The sequence below is a fragment of the Equus caballus genome, chromosome 16, assembly GCF_041296265.1.
Source record: "Equus caballus isolate H_3958 breed thoroughbred chromosome 16, TB-T2T, whole genome shotgun sequence".
NCBI lineage: Eukaryota > Metazoa > Chordata > Mammalia > Perissodactyla > Equidae > Equus > Equus caballus.
The window spans coordinates 73,972,069-73,991,943 of record NC_091699.1 but is presented as its reverse complement, the minus strand read 5'-3'; the positions used below and the strand labels follow the sequence as shown (position 1 = coordinate 73,991,943).

General features: G+C 38.5%; 1 protein-coding gene across 1 annotated transcript in view; it reads left to right on the top strand.

Annotated features, from left to right (window-relative positions):
• KCNH8 (potassium voltage-gated channel subfamily H member 8) overlaps nucleotides 1-19,875 on the top strand; it is a 338,704-nt gene that overhangs the window by 269,511 nt on the left and 49,318 nt on the right. Inside the window, exons 10-12 of the mRNA XM_023620873.2 lie at nucleotides 5,688-5,887; nucleotides 6,762-7,011; nucleotides 12,293-12,507. Coding sequence (XP_023476641.1) covers nucleotides 5,688-5,887; nucleotides 6,762-7,011; nucleotides 12,293-12,507 — 665 coding nt within the window. The remainder of the gene's footprint in view (nucleotides 1-5,687; nucleotides 5,888-6,761; nucleotides 7,012-12,292; nucleotides 12,508-19,875) is intronic.

Genomic DNA, 19,875 nt, shown 5'->3' with positions numbered 1-19,875 from the left:
AATGCTATATGTAAAACCACTGACCACTCTGAGTTTGCGAGGATGTGGAACATCTTGACTTCTCCTGTACTGTTGATGGGTGCATCAACCAGTGCAACACTTTTGTCAATAGCTACCAAATCTGAATATACCTATACTCAGTGACTGAACAGTTCAACCTCTGAGTGTATATCCAACAGAAATGCATACATATATACATCAAAAGGCATATACATAGATGCTTGTAGAAGCATTGTTGTAAGAATCTCAAACTGGGAAAGCCCATTAATAGGAGAATAAACAAGTAAATTATGAAATAATTATTCAATAGAATACTATACAGTAATGAGAATGAATGAACTGTTACATCATGCAACCACATGGATGAATCTTACAAACTCAATGCTGATCAGAGAAACCTGGCACAAAAAAGTACATATTGTATGATTTTGTTTAGAGAAAGTTTAAAAGTAGGCAAAGCTTATTGATTGTAATACAATTCATAACTGTGGTTACCTTTGGTGATGGGGCTGGTTAGTGACTGTGAAGGGAGCAGAGGAGAGGCCCTAGCACGCCGATCATATTCTGCTTATCCGTCCGGGGGATGATTCCATGGGTCTGCTCACTCCAAGAAATCTCAATGAGCCATCCATTTAGTATTTGTGTAATTTTCTCATTGTGTGTCTTTGATATTAATACCTTGTACAATTTAATAGGTGAGCTAAAAATAATAACATAACTAACAAATGTGGAATGAGAAGGTGGGTAGCAGCGAGCTGAGTTCTCACCTTTCATGTCGGGTTGTTTTCAAGTATTGTCTTAACATGATGAGTTACACAATAGAAGTAAAATCATATTGTCTAAAATATCAGTGATAATCACAAGAGCTACATGAAATAATTTTAAAAGATTGCCTTTGGGGAGTGGAATGGGGGTGAAGGGATAGGTTTGGGGATGAACTGTTCATAAATTTTCTAACCACTTACAATTATGAAACTATTTTTCTTTTGGAGGAAGATTAGCCCTGAGCTAACATCCACTGCCCATCCTCTTCTTTTCGCTGAGGAAGATTGGCCCTGAGCTAACATCTACGCCCTTCTTCCTCTACTTTATATATGGGATGGCTGCCACAGCATGGCTTGATGAGCAGTGCTAGATCCGAGCCCAGGATCCCAACTGGCGAACCCCAGGCCACTGAGGCGGAGCATGCGAACTTAACCACTGCTACACCAGGCCTGACCCACATGATTATAAAACTTTTTAAAGAAAGTGTCAAACTATCAGAGGTTCATTTCAGTTTCATAAATATTTATGGCCCACTTAAATTATGCCAGGCACTGTGTTAGATGCTGAGGAAACAAAGATGACTGACATCAGGCTTTCCCTTGAGGAGTTCACAGTTTGGCAAAGGAAGTAGGTACTTAGATGTTCTTTCTTTTTCCATTTTCATTTTTACTATTACAACGCACATGTAGAAAAGACTGGCAAATCCACACCAAAAATAAAATTGCATAGAAGCCTATCACCAAAAGATAACCTTTTCAGTCTTTTACATTTATATACCCCTATTTTCTAAAATATTTATATCAACTACACATATCATTTTTGCCACCAAACAAAATATATTGAGAACATTTTCCCACATCTTTAGAATTTCTTTTACCACACTTAGTAATGGCTGCCTAAGAGAAATCTAATGAGTTAGACCCAACTGATGAGGACATCAACTCAGCCTCAGAGGGTATGTACAGCTTCTAGTGAAGACGACTCTCTCAGAGGACATGTCCACTTTAAATGAGGCATTGTTTACATGAAAAAAGTAGAGAGAAACTCAATAGTCAAGGCTTTCCTTGGGTCTTCTTATCCTGTGCAAAGTGTCCTGACATGATTCTATTGGACCCGTTTGAGCTATGGTGTTCACAAATTCAGGCCCTTTTTAAGATGTCTTTAGACTGCCATTTAAATTCTTCACTCAGGAAATTGTTCTCACTCTCTATTTTCGCAACCATCTGCCATCCACAACCCGGTGTACTTGTAGCAAGGAGTGGAAAATTCCAGGGCAATGAGTAGGTGGGAGAGAGAGGAGGACAGCTAAGATTACCCAAAGCCTGAGCTCTGGTCTCCTTTTACATCAGGAGAATACAGTTCCTATGCAGACTCTGAAGGAACTGCAAAGTAGTTGGCCATAGAAGAGCAAAGGAGAGCAATGTCACCCAAAAGCCAGGAAGAGAAGTGTTGGGAAGGGAGTGAGAGAGAGAAGTCTGTTTACTTTCTTCTTGGATTCCAGTTGTTGAGGTTCCTCCAAAGACCTGACAGCAAGATGACATTTTACAAAATGCATTCTATACGAAACTCCTACACACAAAAAAAGAGCCTCCCACACAGTCAGCAGCAGGCCTGGTGTGCTACTTTAAGAACTGTATACCTCAAATCTGCTAGGAGTCGAAGGAAAAGTGAACGGTAATTTCCACACTGACCTGGATATGGAAGTTCTTGAGTCAAACTTTCAGAGCAGATGGAGTGATTTGGGCTGACGGTTATAGACACTCTTTGCTAGTGTGAAACTGATAACCAGTGACAGAGGGACAATAACTTTGGAAACAGAAAAACTATGAGAGCTAGGCCTCTATGTTTTTAACTACTTAAATTAGAAGTATTTTCCTATGCTGAAATGAGACTTTGAAATTATGGTGACTCCGACATAGAGTAGCACTTTCCAACAATTATGAATGCTGCAATTAATCCAGTAATTCATTTTATTGATAATGTACAATTAAGATGCTAAATGATCTGAGCATATTACTTCTCTTACTTTAAGTGCTTTACCCACATTATAATTAAGCAAAGCAAAGTTAAAATCATACACGTAATTAAGGAAAGCAGTGTTAAAACAAATGAAATAAAATTGTTCTCGGTACTCAGTTCAAGCTCCATAAAAGACTGTTACATGCTTTTACAGATGGTAGGGCTCCGAAATACCAAGCCCATAAGTGTATTAACAGAGCCTGAAATCGGTGTTTAATTTCTTAGACTTGGAGAAGAATCAGTTCTTTTGTTTGCTGAATGTTTATCATAAATAGAGATCTCCTCTTACAAATAAAATACCTAAGCATCAGAACCATACGGAAGAATGAACTTCTATTTAGAGTCTACCAAGAACCATTCAACTGTAAGTTGTTAAACAATATACGTTGTTCTTGGGATATTTTTGACCCATTGGAAGACATTTCATTTTTGATCATTTAGAAAGAATATATACTTACATGTACTTGCACGTAGCAGGCACCTATTGAATACTTCTCAAACTTCTCTCATCAAGAAGTTATATCCACCAAGAACCACTTTTAATTATTTAAGAGGTTGTTGGAACCTCTTAAATCTGAAATCTCTTAAATCTGGGTCCTTTTCCCCAAATTTTACTCTACTGAGCATGCTGAAAATTCATAACACTTTTCACTTTCGTGGGAAAAATTAACATAAATTGAGCACCCACTGTTTTTCACACATATGCTAGACACTGAAAAAAATATATTAACTCTTTAAATCTTGAAATAGCCCTATGAGTAAGGTACTATTATGCCCATTGACATGTAAAGGGACTGAGTCCCTGAAAGAAAATTACGTGTCTTGCCTAGTTTACAAGAGCTAAGAAGTGATAGTAAAGCCAGGGTTCAAATCCAGACATGTCTGATTCTGAAGTCCACATTCTGCCTGCAACATTATATTGCCTCCTGTATATATACCCTAAGTTTAACCCTGTTCTAGTAACTTCTCCAAAATATTCAGGCCTTTCTTGTTATTACAGGATGACTTTATAGGCATGGTGGCTGTATTTTCCATAGATGAGTGATGATATATAACTTATTAAAGAATTTTAATTCCCTTTTTAGATTATATTGAAATTACTATTCCAATGGTTAATAATTTCTGGTAAGTGTAGGGGGATAAAAAGAATTTGAATTGGGGCTATCCTGAAATATTCAGGAGGATAAATGTAATAACATGTTCACACATTTGCACTAATTTACTCATTTTGATGCTAAGAAACTTTTAACATAATTCCCTGGACCATGAAATTTTGGTACAAGGAGATTTTGATAGATCCTAATAGACAAACTACTAAATTTTTAGTGTCTTTTTTTTTTTTTTTACCAAAACTGCCGAAACAGAGGATTTCACTCAATGCCTGAGCTTCTTACCTCATTACCAATCTCTCCCCAAGATGAGGATCAGGGCTGAATCTGAATATCCCTGAAAATTAATTTCCCATATGTGTGAGTACACCTGGCTCTCATCTCTCTCACAGTTTCACATCTCCACGTGGGTCCAAGGCCCTCTCCAGCTATCTGCTGGCGTCTGCAGAGGCCATTCCAGTTCTGTTTGGCTGACTAGCACAAAATTTGTCACCCCTTTTCTGACTTCAAGATATCTGACCACCTCCCATGGTGGGCAACTCCTGGAAACTGAACTCCTTTCACTCGCTCTATTTTTTCCAGTAGAAAATCCATCCCCAATCCCCACCCACCCTCAGATTCTGGTGAGCAAAATCTCTCTCTTCACGCTTTGGTGGTGGTTTCAGAAAGGGAGGGCTCAGCAAGAAAGTGGAGCTTAAATACTGTCTATCCAAGAAACCTCATCAAAACAATGGTCGTGTAGTTATTTACCACCCTCTCCTTCTCAGGAGGGTAATGATAACTCTGAGCAGAATTCTTGTGTTTCTCTGTGAACTCATTTGTTTCTTGACAGTCTCGAATTTTCTGATATCTCCCTTAAAATTAAAATGACTATGGAGCTGGGATGAGGTTGGGGTTTGAAGACATATTCATCTCAGCTTCAGATTGCTCAGGAAATCCTCAATTCCATTTCTAACAAGTTCCTCAGTATTTATTAACATAAATATGCTACATTTAATATCCTATAACTAATTTTTTTTCTTTTTTTGAGGAAGATTAGCCCTGAGCTAACTACTGCCAATCCTCCTCTTTTTATTGAGGAAGACTGGCCCTGAGCTAACATCCATGCCCATCTTCCTCTACTTTACACATAGGACACCTACCACAGCATGGCTTTTGCCAAGCAATGCCATGTCCACACCCGGGATCCGAACCGGCGTACACCAGGCCACCGAGAAGTGGAAAGCGCGAACTTAACTGCTGCGCCACTGGGCCAGCCCCCCATAACTAATTTTAAATGATGGCTTTGGAGAAGAGACTAATATTCCCATAAAGGCTACTCAGTTATGATAGACTTATTTTTTAAAACATATTTGTAATTATAATAAAAAATAACCATTAAACTATAACTTGATAGTTTATTCTATGAAATTATTAAAACTATTTCATCATACCCATTAAACTATACCAAGCTACTAAAATAATACAGATATGAATAGAGTGCAAAATAAAAGTTTGTCATAGCTAGAATGGCAGCTAACGGATTAAATGTGGGTCAAAGGGGCTTATTTTGCATCATACTGAGTATTTTTAAAAGATGTTTTTATTCTGATCAGGCCATATGAAATCAAAATGACCGTATCAGGTCGGTGACAAAGTGGCTGCACCAAAAGGCTCGTACCAAAATAGCCGCATCACTGTGGCCACGTAAGCATACTCTGCTCTGACTCGGGATACATAGACTGTAAACTGAGACTTAAGGAGTGAGCCCTCCATCATCTCTCTCCCCCGTTTTGTGTTGTGTTCTTCCTTCAGCCTTGATGCATGCCTTGGTATTTGGAAACGTGACGGCGATCATACAGAGGATGTACTCCAGGTGGTCCCTCTACCACACTAGAACGAAGGATCTGAAGGACTTCATACGTGTCCATCACCTGCCCCAGCAGCTCAAGCAGAGGATGCTCGAGTATTTCCAAACAACCTGGTCAGTCAACAATGGAATAGATTCAAATGAGGTAATGTTCATTTCTCACGTTGACATTTTCAGGCAGAAAGCACATATTCTAAGGTAAAAGCAAGGTGCTCTAATGCAGGTCTCAGAACAGAAGTACATACCTACCAACTTTTTTAACTCTTTAATTTTAATGTCTCGTGAAACCCAATCCATCCTCTTTCCTCTGCTTTGGCGTGTATTCTCATAATACAACTTTGGATTGACCGGTGTTTTACATTAACTTTCTATTTTGGTCAATCAGGTGGACTTATTTTCATTCTCATTGACTCTCTTTGCAGGAACCAATTCTTAATGACAGTTGAATGGTGTAATCTTGGAATATTAGATTAATCAAAATAATACTTGCCTTTAAAACCAACAAAGTAAAAAAAAAATGTTTTTCAGTAAAGGTGCTATCTTTGGACTTGCAGAAACACCCCAAACCACTGTAAAAAAGCTATCGTATAAATCAAGCAACCATTTCACCAACCCCCTAACCAAACCAGTAATCAACATCTTTAAAGTGATTATTTGGTTTCTCCTCTCTTCATCTGATCATGACACCAGAGAAAACACCAGAGGGTCCACATTCCATATCTTCTCTCCTGAGTAGGAGTCTTTGCGAGAAGCAAGTCACAAGGAGCTTTATGTTTTCATTCTAAAGTCTTTTATCAATTTATTCTATTTCTCCAGACTTATTATCAGCTGATTATTCAGTAACGCATAACTGGGGTCATGGCCATTGAGAAATCTCTCCATAATTATACATGCTTGTGCTTCCTCTTCTGCTCTCTGATTGGTCAAACAGTGGGAAAGAAATCTGTGTTGTCTTGCAAAGTAAATCAATTAGACTAGACTTACCCCAACTTGATTTTCTCTTTCACCTTCTTTCATAGCTTCTGAAAGACTTTCCAGATGAGTTGCGTTCTGACATCACCATGCACCTGAACAAGGAAATCTTGCAGTTGTCTCTTTTTGAGTGTGCCAGCCGGGGCTGCCTCAGGTCTCTGTCATTACACATCAAAACCTCCTTCTGTGCTCCGGGGGAGTACCTGCTGCGTCAAGGAGATGCTTTGCAGGCCATCTACTTTGTATGCTCGGGCTCCATGGAAGTTCTTAAAGACAGCATGGTGCTGGCTATTCTTGGTAGGTCTGAGTTGAAAACCTTCATGAAATTTTACTCTGGAGAAAAAATTAAGGAGATGAAATGGGGAAAAAAAACTATGATTGAGAGTAAGCAAATTATGGATGAATATATGGACTCGAGGTTATTCTTCAAATGGGTTTAATTTGCCAACTATTTATTATTATTATCAATTGTTATCTCGCTATGTTAAGCATTATATCCAACACATCATTTGATCCCTGTTAAAAGGCCAGCAGTATAAATAGTATCCCTATTTTACAAATGAATAAATAATATCTTAGTTAACTTAATTTGTCCCAAATAACATAGTAAGAAAATGGACATAGTTCTTTCTGATTCCTAAAACCAGATTATTACTCATGATATATACTGCCTCTTGGTGAAATATCTGGTCGATTGTACAGGGCATTTCTGTGTTTTTTTGGAAAGTGAATTCAGAGAAGAGCATTGAAAATTAAGTTTTATCTGTGATAGAAATAGAGAGAAAATGATTATGCGTTGACTGAGTTCTTATAGCAATCATCAACCCAATACTGTCAAGATGACTATAGCCTTTTTTATTCCCTCAAAGAAAACTCACAAGACAATTTGTGAAGACCTTGGACCACAAAATTGTTTCCAACTATTAAGCCGTAATTGGTGTCCATTGAAATAAAGGGTCAGTTGACAAAATATGACATGTAGGGTGACTGTAGAAAAATCCCTATCCATAATTTTATGTGTACCTCTTAAAAAAATCAATTTGATTTATTCCTTTGTCTCTCTGTTTATTTATTTATTCAACTAATATTTTCTGAGGGCCCATGAATGAATCAGGTGCTGGTCTGAGCAATACATTTTGCACGAGAATGTAGCACACCAATGTTTAGAATTTGTGTTAATAAAAAGGAGCTGATGCGGCACTTTCCATTTATTTTTAATTTCATATTTAAGAACCTAATATTTGTAAACAACTTGACCATTTACAAAATATTTTCACTTGTGGGATCTTGATTCAACCTTCCTAACACAAAGAGACAGATAGGAGAGGTATTTTCTCGTTTTTTCAAAATCAAAGCTAACCTAGGTGTTTGGACTCTGTATCCAGCGCTCTTTCCCCCTCTAAACAATACCAGTTTAGTCATATAACGCATATGTATATATTATGTTCAGTCATATAATATATATGTGTATATATTTATCATAATTATATAAATCATTGAGAACCTATAATCATTGCATTCTAGTTAGTAAGCTTCTAGACAGATTATATTTTGGAAGAGAGAACTAATATTTATTGACTCCCTAATATGATCCAGGTGTTTATGTCCACCATCCAATTGAAACCTTGCAACCCTATTAGGTTGGTGTGATTATCCTCAGTTAAAGGTGAAGAGATGGAAGCTAGGGAATGGTGAAACAGCCATGTGCTTTTCATTGCTGCATGTTGGCTTCACTTTACCATTTACCAGAGGAAAGGTACGGCTGCCTTTCAAAGTTTTGGCTCAGTTCTTGACTCACTCCCTTATGTTTTCCTCCTTAATAGAAAGGCACGAAATAGCAACTAAAAGAGTTTATCATCAGCTTGGCCAGTTCATTATCAGTGTTAGGGTGAGGGTCTCTATGGGTGTGTTTTGTAAGAGAATGTAACACTCTTCCTGCCCATTTCTCATCTTTGTCAAGTTAAAAGCCAGTCATTCTATCATCTTCTGCTTCTAAATTAAAAGTGACAATTATTTTTGTTTGCTTCAAAAACTTAACTTTAATCATACAATACTTCATGAGTTTCCTTAGTATCACTGTAAGTTTTATAGCCTGCCTATTTAACAGGGCATACAGTTATTTTCCAGAACGTTATGGTTTGATATACATGCAAGCAAAAATAACGCACCATTTTTAAACATTGGTAATGTGGATTTTTTTCCATAATTGTCATGAATTTTTAAATTTTGTAACTAGTAATAATTCTAGGAATGGAATATGAAGGCGTCATCCATAACACTAGAGAACAATAGGTGCAAATTTGATGACATATGTAAATACCATTGTTTGCAATACACAATGCAATTGGATTACTTTGTTTAAAAAAACAAATTCTACTAACAGCTGTAGGATTTAATCCATTGCATTTTGCTCCTACCCAATTTCCTCCACAAATTGTGATTTCCACGATTAACATTTTCACATCTTTGCTTCTACTGTGTTATCCATCAAAAGTGATTTAAGTGTAAATTGCCACATGACCATTTTAAACACGAGTACGTGGTATTTGGACTAAACCCAAACAAAGATAATAAATTATTAATATTTTCTCTCTGTGGTTAACATTATTTCAATGGAGATTGACTATCTTACTTTCTCTATGGTAATACTGTCTTATGGGGCCAATTCAAATCAATACTGACTTTGATAACCTTAAGCACGTGGCTTCACATTTGATCTGTACATATTTAATACATGTTCACTCTGCCAACAAGATGACTTAATCTATAATGTCGTGGGGAAGAAATAGCACCAAACAGCTGTCAGCTGTAACTCATTCAAGCAATTCTGTGGTCCAGTCAATGCATGAAGGCCTTTCCTAATCTGATGCCTGGGGAGGGAGTTGACCATGAAGGCCAGGATTTGTTACTGGAATAGAATATTTTTGCCTCTTATACCTTCATTTCATGTCCCACTAATTGTGTTTTCCCACCAATTTCTTCATTCTTGTTTAAACAACAAAGCCCTGATAAATGCACTCTTCACAGATGGCATTAGTCTGACTAATTATGATTAAACACAAGTTAAAGCTCTAACCCGGATGGTTTGCAGATGCGTCCCATAAACTTTTAGTTTTTTTCTTGCCCAGTGGAAGAATAACTGATTAGCAAATATCAATTATAGAACTCTGAATAATGGAGACTGTAAGTGACCATAGATATCTTTCTGTTCTTTTAGAAATAAGGATACTGAAGCCCAGAGTAATCAAGAAGCTTAGATCTAGGTCCCAAACCTGGATAGTGAGAAATCTACAAAACGGTAAAATTAGTGAGAGTGAGAACCATGTTGTTACTCACCAGTGTCTGCTTTCCAGGACTCGACACAAGGTCTGGCACACACGTCAGTGCTCCATAAATATTCATTGAATGAATAAATAAACTGGGATTCTTTCCAGGGTGCCAAGTTTGGCAAGATGTTGGTGCTATTTTTATAACAGGGTCATTGTGGCCAAAAGAGCCATGGCCACTCGAGGTATGAAAGTATGACAGCCCTAAAGTTATTCCAAACACCAGTTGCTTAATAAAATGTGAATGCTCACTATGGCAAGATAATGCATCATAATAAATTCTCCTCAGATATACAAAATTTGAAAATTTGCTGTATTCAAGGCACCCCGGCTATATTTACATCTTGCACCAGTACCCAACTTTGAATTTTTGAGCAGCAATTTAGATTTCTAACAAAATATGCAAGAAATGAAATTTCCAAGTTTAGCAGTATTGATGACAACAAAAAATCAGACTTGAATTCATCAGCACCATGTGGCTGTTTTTGCCCGTAGTGTCTATATATATAGATTTCAATCTTTTTTTTCTTCTGCCAAATAGGCTCAATTTCAAGGTTTAAATCCAATATTAATCAAAGATAATACTGAGATACAATTTGATAATTTAAAAATGCTCAATTTTTTGCTGTGCCGTAAATATTTATGAATATTTCAGGTATTCATGGTTAATTTGGCATGTTTCCTTTTACTGTCAAATTCAGTAAAACAGATTTTTATTGAAGCCTGCTGCATGCCAGAAACTTTGCTTCTGGAAATGCTGGGCACAATAAAAAAATAAAACTTTAGAAGTTACAAAATTAATTGAACACAGGACGGGCAGTTCCTTCTATAACATTCCAAAGATATTATTTTCTTGGTGGCTTTTTTTGTTGGTCAATTGTTTATTGTTGATTGCCTATGAAATGGAGCAAAGTGGCCATTAAAAAAAATAAAAGTTAAAGCTAGGCATGATGCTATTTGAGGACGAAGTAAAGACTCAGAAACTCCTAAGCTGTAGCCGTGTAGCTAGCGCCAGTGTCCTCTGTGAACTTGATCATATTACTTCAGCTTTTAACCAAAGTTTGTCTGAGAATTGAATGGCTTTTCTGTCATGTTTCTCACATGGATGCTGAGTGGTTTAATAACTGTGTCTAAAATAAATGTGAAGCTGTAATCAGCTGTTCATTAGCTCTTACATTTATGCTCACCTTCCCGCTAAGTTAAACTGAGTCAAATCAATTTAAAGATTTTAAAGATCGGAATAAATTGTGCAATATCATCTGGTCAGCTCACTCAAGGAAGCAAGCTGGTTCCCAGGCAGGGAAATCCAGCCCAAGACTCATAGGCTGAGGTATTGCAGGCAAAAGATCGGGGGTGCTGGGTGTGGGGCGGGCCATGGGTGGCTTAGGTAAAGCGGTGCTAGAGCGCTCTCTCTGTAGTGCCACAAGTGAAGAGCTCATAGTTTTCATTTATTCACTTTCTTTTTGGATGGAGCAAATGGGGTTTTTATACTGTCACAGAGCATTAGAACCATGACATGTTTTACATTTTTACGTAGTAGATTTCACTGTCCATAATGTTCAATGGTTATCTCTGTTATCTCTGCCTCCCAACCCTGAGATGAGGGAAGGAGAAAACCTCTTTCCACATCACCCACCTGTCTTGTAGCCATGTTCAGAGATAAATAAAACAACCTGAGTATGTTAGAAAGCTGACGATGAAGCTTACATTATTATTCTAAGTGCTAGAATCAAAATGATAATCCACATCTTGATGGTCTTACACAGAGCCTCTTTTACACTCAGAAAAATCTGAGCTTTTATTATTTCTCTTGAACCGTTAAGACAACTGTGACAAAAGTGTCAACTGGTTTGTCTAAAGTCGTTTGCCGAATCCTGTGAGGGACTTGTCTGGAGCCCATCTGTGACCTACAGTTCCTAATTCTGGGTCTCTGGTCTTTCTCCTCTAGACAAGTATTCTCTGCTGGGAACAGTTGGCAATGTCTGAAGATATTTTGGGCTGTCATCGCTGGGGGTGGGGGATGAGAGAGGCTGCTAAGCATTCTACTATGTACGGAACAGCCCCCAAACAACAGACAATTACCAGGCCCCAAATCTCAATGCTGCCAAGTTTAGAAACCCTGCCCCGGAAAAAGGTCCCTCTTCTCTTTTCAGTCTAATCTCAGAGAAGGGAAGCCTGTGAATCAAATGAAGTTTCCAGTCCTAAACATGCTTTTTTTAAAAGTGACATTTCTCTTTTTTCACTGTTTCAAGGGAAAGGGGATTTAATTGGAGCAAATCTATCAATTAAGGACCAAGTGATCAAGACCAATGCAGATGTGAAGGCGTTAACCTACTGTGATCTCCAGTGCATCATCCTCAAAGGACTCTTTGAAGTGCTAGACCTTTACCCAGAATATGCTCACAAATTCATGGAAGACATTCAGCATGACCTCACATACAACCTTCGCGAAGGTCATGAGAGTGATGTAAGTCTCACTTCTAATTAGTGCTGAGACCTAATAACACGGGCCCTGGAGATCATTTATAACAATACAGGCAGACGTCATGACCTCACTTTAAAAGTCTCTGAATATATAAGGTATGATTATTCAGCCACTAGTTAGGCAATTAAATAATTAGCCACAAGTCAAACCTGGAGTTTATTGTCAACATTCTAAGAAAGTATTTTTTATGGATGACTTCTCTTAACTCAGTTTCTTTCTTGTTTATTTTCATGTGTTTAGAAGCAATTTCAATGATATATGACATTTAGCTAGAGATGTGTGATATCTCCAGAATTGAAAGATTTCCAGATAGAATATGTAGTTCAGAGTTTGCTGTGTTTGTAACTCTTGCTTGATATAGATTTTGCTTAAGAACAGTCTTTTTGTTAACCAGTACCCGAAACAGTCTATCTTAAAATGACTAAATATGCATAAAAGGATTCAAGCCAAAGAAAGCATAATGACACTTTATGAAATTATATATTTGCTGCATGTTTCAGCTTATACAAACAGCTTTCCTGTCAAAATATGTACTATACTGCATCCTGTGATTAAGCTGATCGTGAACATGACTACATTAGATGTGTCAGAGGGACAAATGATTTAATAGGAATGATTGTCGAAAGGCAAGCCAGAGCATGCATAGCATTCTGTGACAACAAAAGCCTTGACCTGCTGTCCTGAACTCTATCCGAGATATTTGCAATACTCAATATTTTCCCTAAGGGTTTAAGAAGCAGTTGTTTGGACTAACTCACGTTGTGCAGACATTTTGTTAGTCATTAATATTCTCCACTTTGAAAGGTAGAGAAAGAATCCAAATTTTGTATTACCTCATCTTGGTTGAGGATATCAAATGACGTCAATACTTCGATGGTATGCCATTCTGAAGTTCAAGATTACCAGTTTTGAATGTGTGCCTCTCCCCATTTATGATAGCAAACAGCAAAGGAGGTATCAATATTTCTTGGGAATCTATTTGAGCTAAGAACTCTGCCTATATAAAGCATCTCATTTAGTGCTTCAAATGACTTTTTAAGGTAAGCATCCATCAATTTTTTTGGATGAGAAAACAGATTCAGAATAGTTGAGTAATTTATATGTCATCACACAAACTCGTAGTGGGCAGGGATAGCATATGAGCCGAGGTATCTGTCATTTAAAAATTTATACACTTTCTGGACTGGCCTGGCGGCCCAAGGGTTAAGTTTGCACATTCCGTGTCGGCGGCCCGGGGTTTGCCCGTTTGGATCCCGGGTGCAGACAAGGCACCATTTGGCAAGCCATGCTGTGATAGGTGTCCCACATACAAAGTAGAGGAGGATGGGCACAGAAGTTAGCTCAGGGCCAGTCTTCCTCAGCAAAAAGAGGAAGATTGGCAGCAGATGTTAGCTCAGGGCTAATCTCACCCCCCCCAAAAGAAACAAACAAGAAATCTATACACTTTCTATTAGTTCCGTTGTCTCTTCTTCTTGAAGGCAATTTTCGTATCTTCCTATTCAATAGAGAAAATTTTAAAACTACCAGTGTTTTTTGTGATCTCCATGACAGCCTCATGTGACAACTATTTTTGAAGAATGGAGGTGAGTTAGAAGTTGGATGCAACCAAAAAGGAAAAAAGCAATGAGGAAGAGAAAGAAATAGCCAACATTCCTCAGCATGGAAAAGTGGAAAATATTCGTCCTCAATCCCTACTTTCTTTTTATTTGATTACTTTTTAAAGATCTTTATATTTGATCAAATTTTTTATGCTTTTTTTTCTATTTGCTGGAACATCAATCATAGTGATTTTAAAATTCCAATGTCTGAGTGGGACTATTTTCATTTTCTGTTATTTTTCTCTCCCTTGCTTTTTGGTCATTTGGTTCCCTTTTTTTAGCAGGTGTCATAATTTTGTTTAAATCTAGATATTACTATGAAAAATTGTTCATATTCTTTTCCTCCAAATAGGATAAGATTTTCTTTTGGCAGGCAGATAGAGGACCAGTGAATCATTTCATCCCGTCCATAATTCCTCCTAGGCTTTATCGGGCTGGTTTATTTCAGTTCGCTCTTACTCTAGGGGTGTGGCCCTCAGTCCTAAGACGTGGTTGTTCTGGGATCTCAGATGAAAGCCTTGGATGCTTCCCAAGGCCCCTCCGATTTGGCACGGCTTGAACTCTAGCCTTCATCTCCTCCGCACCACCTGGTGCTGAAATCTCTGCTCTGCCATTTAGCCGCCCAGTTGCTGTTTTCCTCTGCGTTTCCTGGAGCACTCTGTGTGTGTGCTCCAGGGAGGAGCTGGCTAAGGCCTCAAGGGCCACGTTAATGCTGTTACCTCCTCTCTGGAATGTTATCCTGCAAATCCCCGATGGTTTGGTATGCCTGAACTTCATCTTCTGTGTCCTCAGCCAGTAAGCTTCCTCCTTTCTAGTCTGTTCTATTCTACCTCACAATGAAATAGAAAACTCCCTCAGGAAAATGCCTGGGTAAATGTGCGGCTCACACTGGCCAGCTTCCCTTTTCCCGGGGATCACAGCCCTTCACGTCTTACCTGAGTCTCTCACTCTCCAATGCTTTCAAACAGTTATTTTACGTATATTGTTCAGATTTATGATTATTTTTTACTGTAGGGTTAGTTCAATATAACCTATGTCATTACGGCTGGAACCAAAAGTATTGCTTCTTTCAGAGGGCTCCTTATGAGCTACATTTTTAAGGGTAAATGAGACCTGAAGCTTACCTCTGAAATCTTTATTGTTTTGTATTTTCTAATCTTTTGTTACTCAAAACTTCTGTTTACATATATATCCAAGATCCTGGGATGCTGTGCTTTCTAGAGGCTGAGTAAATTTGAACTACCCTTCTCCCTAACACCATCCCTTGGGAAAAAGTCTCGTGCTCTTTCTAGGCATATTATGGCTTTTAGGGAAGTTTATATTCCACTGGTAACCTATGATTATGAATTCCTGCTCTCTGCTCTGCAACTCTGCTCTGTTTCAGACCCAAGTGGAACCCGGCCCCTTTCTTTAATTTCCATGCACACACAAACAAAAATATCCAATCACGCAAGGTTTTTTGGTGGTTTGAAGCCTTTGTGGAAGGTTGGGCAATGGGTTCTAAAAGGAGGAATGTCTGCGTAATGAAAATGCAAACAGTATAAATACAACTTGTCTATGTACCCTTCTTCTTAAAAATCACTTGGCCACTCTGCCACGTTGTTCAGCCCTTTATTATTGCTCTCGCCTCTCTCCTCTCCTCTCTTCTGTGCTTTCCCTTCATCCTCAAATTCCCCACTATTTCTCATACGTATTAGCTTAACTCTTCCCTTTGGTTGCCTATGTCTTTGTAATTTTGCCTTCTAGATGTTACCTTTTACCCCAAGTAGCTTATAAACTATCAAGTGACGTAGAGAGCTACCAGAACATCTGATGAAGAGAAACTTGATAGCCAACTCATTTTGAAACAAAGACCCAAAAAGTATTTTAAGAAATAGTTAAAATTAAGAAGGGATATGCATGTAGCAGTAAGCTATGACTCCTAGAACTGCGATAAATTATGTCACTTTAGAATGACAGCTCATCCAATTCCCATAGGAAAATTAAAATGTATAAAATACTTTCTAAGTTTGTGAAAAGGCTAGCTAGTACTGTTTTGACCTCATGCTAATTATGCATTTTATGCACTCAGTGTATTTTCTATATTTGCCCTTATTTATATCTCCTGGATGGCCCCAATAATGGCGTAGATTAATTTAGCTATTTCTGTCTATGCAGATATAAGAAATTAGCTTCACTGCTTCTCGTGGTAAACACTGTAAAATTGATTTTAGCACAAACTCATGTGTTATTGATTGTGAAATTGTTTGCCCTAGCATAAGAATTATGAATTTGTGATAAATAAAATGATTGACAAGTATCTAAAATATCTGTTTTTTAAAATTAATAATACTAATACACTGAAGCTGAGATATTGATATGGCTATACATAAATATCTCATGTGCTTTGCACGTGGTAGACACTGACTCGGTGGTGGTGTTGTGGTTGTGGAGCAATAAAAGGCAATTGTTGTTGAAAAAAGATGATAAATTCTCCAGTTTTACCTTTTTTTTTTTTTTTAAAGATTGGCACCTGGGCTAACAACTGCTGCCAATCTTTTTTTTTTTTCCCCAAACCCCCCCCGTACACAGCTGTATATCTTAGTTGCACGTCCTTCTAATTGTGGGATGTGGGACGCCGCTCAGCGTGGCCTGATGAGCAGTGCTATGTCCGCGCCCAGGATCCGAACCCTGGGACCCCACAGCGGAGCGCGCGAACTTAACCACTCGGCCACGGAGCCGGCCCCTCCAGTTTTACCTTAATGAGAGGTTTCTCAATGATGAAACCTATTAAATTTTGTATGTGTTGATCACTTCATTTTTTTCTCAATTTTCCATTATTATCATATAGTCTTAGCATAAAAAATAATCTCCCCCTTCAGTCTCCCCACCTCTTTAGTAAAGAGAGGGCTATTTCCCCGGTTTCCTGAGGGTCAGTGGCCTCTAGGTCAAGGTCTTTGAACTCCCCTCTCCAGCATGGCACGAGAGGTTATACCAAAATTCAGAGAAGGTTCCTGAAGCAGAGACATGGGAGCTCTTGAGGAACACCCACTTTCAGCAGCTTTTCTTCACTTTTGACATATTCGATGATTCTTGGGTAGTTTATGGTGCTGACCCATAGCAGCTCAAAACCTCAGCATTCATCGTAATATCCCAATTCCTCCACACCAACACACACACTCTCTCTATACCAAGCACCATGCTTAAGCAGTGTAGTTACAAAACTATATGCTTCAGAGTCTTAGCCCTCAAGTGAAACAAATACATATATAAACATAATTCACTGCAAAAGTTCCAGAGGGGTCATATGCATTAGTTAATGCAGATATAAATAAACATAATTGAATGTAAAAGTTTCGTGCTAATGGAAGAGTCAGCTTTGTGGGGGTTGCATGCGTGTGTGTGTGTGTGTGTGTGTATGGTAGGTGCTGAGACGTATCCATTTGACCATGACCAATGAGAAGTGATATACTAGTTCTCCCTGCCTCTGTTCTTGTTCCCCAACCATCTTCTCTCCTCAAGGCTACAGGAGCAATCTTTTCAAAATATATATTAGATATGCCATTCTGTTGCTTAAAATATTTCAATGGATCTTCCATGAACTCTTAATAAAATCTAGATTTCTTACCATAGCTTTCAAGATCCTATGCATTCCAACCCCTGGCTGCCTTACAAACTCATCTGATGCCATCTTGCACCCAGCACTCCAGCAAACTGGCCTGCTTTCCCTTCCTTACATGGGCCAGGCTCCTGCCTGCCTTTTAGGCCTCAGGGCCTTTGCATGGCTCTTCTTTCTTCCTGCAGTGCTATTCCTCTGGCCTTAACTGACCACCTGCTCTGGAGTTTGCCTCTCCCAGTTATCCTCTGTCACATCACCTTGTTTATCTTTTTCATGGTAGTTAGCAACATCTGAAGTTACTTAATATGTATATTTTCTTTTTCATGGTCAGTTTCTCCTACCAGAATGTCTGCTTTGTGAAGGCTTTATCTTATTCTATGCTATATCCTCAGTATCTATGTCAGGGCCTAGTGTAGGATCCACATTTAACATATACTTGAAGCTTGAATGAGTGAATGTCAAAAAGGGACCTGGAACCTACGTGAAATTTTGAGAAAATGAACAAAGTCCTGAAGACAGCAGCCTATGTAGCCAGTAAATGGAGTCTAAAATGAAAAGTAAAGGGAATTTAGAATTATATTTCTTAGAAGTAACAAAGCCAGAGAGTGTCGACAGTAGAATTTGAAAGAGAAGCTAAATTGAAAAACAGCTATTTTTCACTTCTCCTACGTTCGGGACAAGAGGTTTTCAAAAGCTGTAGCAGGAATTTAAACTGAATAATAGAGAAGAAAAAAAAAACCCACCTCGCAATATAGGTAATGTAGTCCTCCAGGCGGTTTGGTTTAGCAGGTTGTGTTAATGAAAAAGGATCTGCCTTCAACTCTAAGCTCACGCACACGTTTTCCATAGAAATAGATGCACCATTACAACACTAATACCCCCAGAAAGCAGAGAATCAGTACTGTTAACTGTTAAATCATTCTGAACAGTTGTTACTCACCTCACTTTTATTGCCCGGAGCATGAGGCCACAAACTTTCTAGATGAAATGAATTTACATGTGGAAAATTCCAGGGTCTAGTAGAGCAGCTTATCTGTGGTTATGAAATACTTCGTCAAAGTGTAATAGCTCTGTTGCCCTTAGTGATAAACTGTGAGGTATAGGGTCTGTAAAGATGGTCTGTATGATGGAATCTCATCATGTATTTCTCATGTTCCTTAATCAGCATTAGCCTCAGTGGTATCTAAATGTGAACTTGTATTTCCCATCCGGGTCTGGACCCCATGTCTTTTTTTTTTTTTTTTTGAGGAAGATTAGCCCTGAGCTAACTACCGCCAGTCCTCCTATTTTTGCTGAGAAAGACTGGCCCTGAGCTAACATCCATGCCCATCTTCCTCTACTTTATAAGTGGGATGCCTGCCACAGCATGGCTTTTGCCAAGCCGTGCCATGTCCGCACCCGGGATCTGAACCAGCGAACCCTGGGCCGCCGAGAAGCGGAACGTCCAAACTTAACGGCTGTGCCACCAGGCCAGCCCCCTGTACCCCACGTCTTTAATGTGCAAAGGTGAATCTTTATTTACAGTTTTCTATTTTCAGAAGGCAGCACCTATCTCAAATGCAAATATCATTGGAGAAAGCGTCTAATTCCCATGCCCCATGGAGTTGTGTCCACTTGGACCTCTTGGCAATGGAGAATTTCTTGTGTAATTAAACTGTACTGTATGCATGAGATTCAACTCCATGCTTCCTCCTTTAGATAAAAAGAAACCTGAATAGATCTTTCAAGCGAAGTCTGTCATTTGCCAGCATCTCTTTCCTCCTATGTGACCACATTACAATTTAATTCAAGATTGTACTGAAAAGGGAGTTATTTCCAAAAGAGGGACTTGGTTTAAATTTCATCCCCATTTCAGTCTGAAATAAGATTGGGCTGCTTGGAAGCAATTTTCTTAAAAATGATTTACCAAATAGTAATAATTTTAAAAATTGTATCTGACAGCCCAGATACTTAGCTCTTCAAGAGTAGCCTGTGTGTAGGTGTGCATCTACGAGAGCCTTGTGTCATAGGAGAACATATTAATTCTGCACTTTTCTGAGATAAATGTTCTTAGCAAATTGCACATTGAAAGATGCACAGGTCACTTTAGCACGGCAGCTTTCCTTGCCATCCCAGGACCAACAGGTGTTTTGTTTATTAGTTGTGTATTTTCAA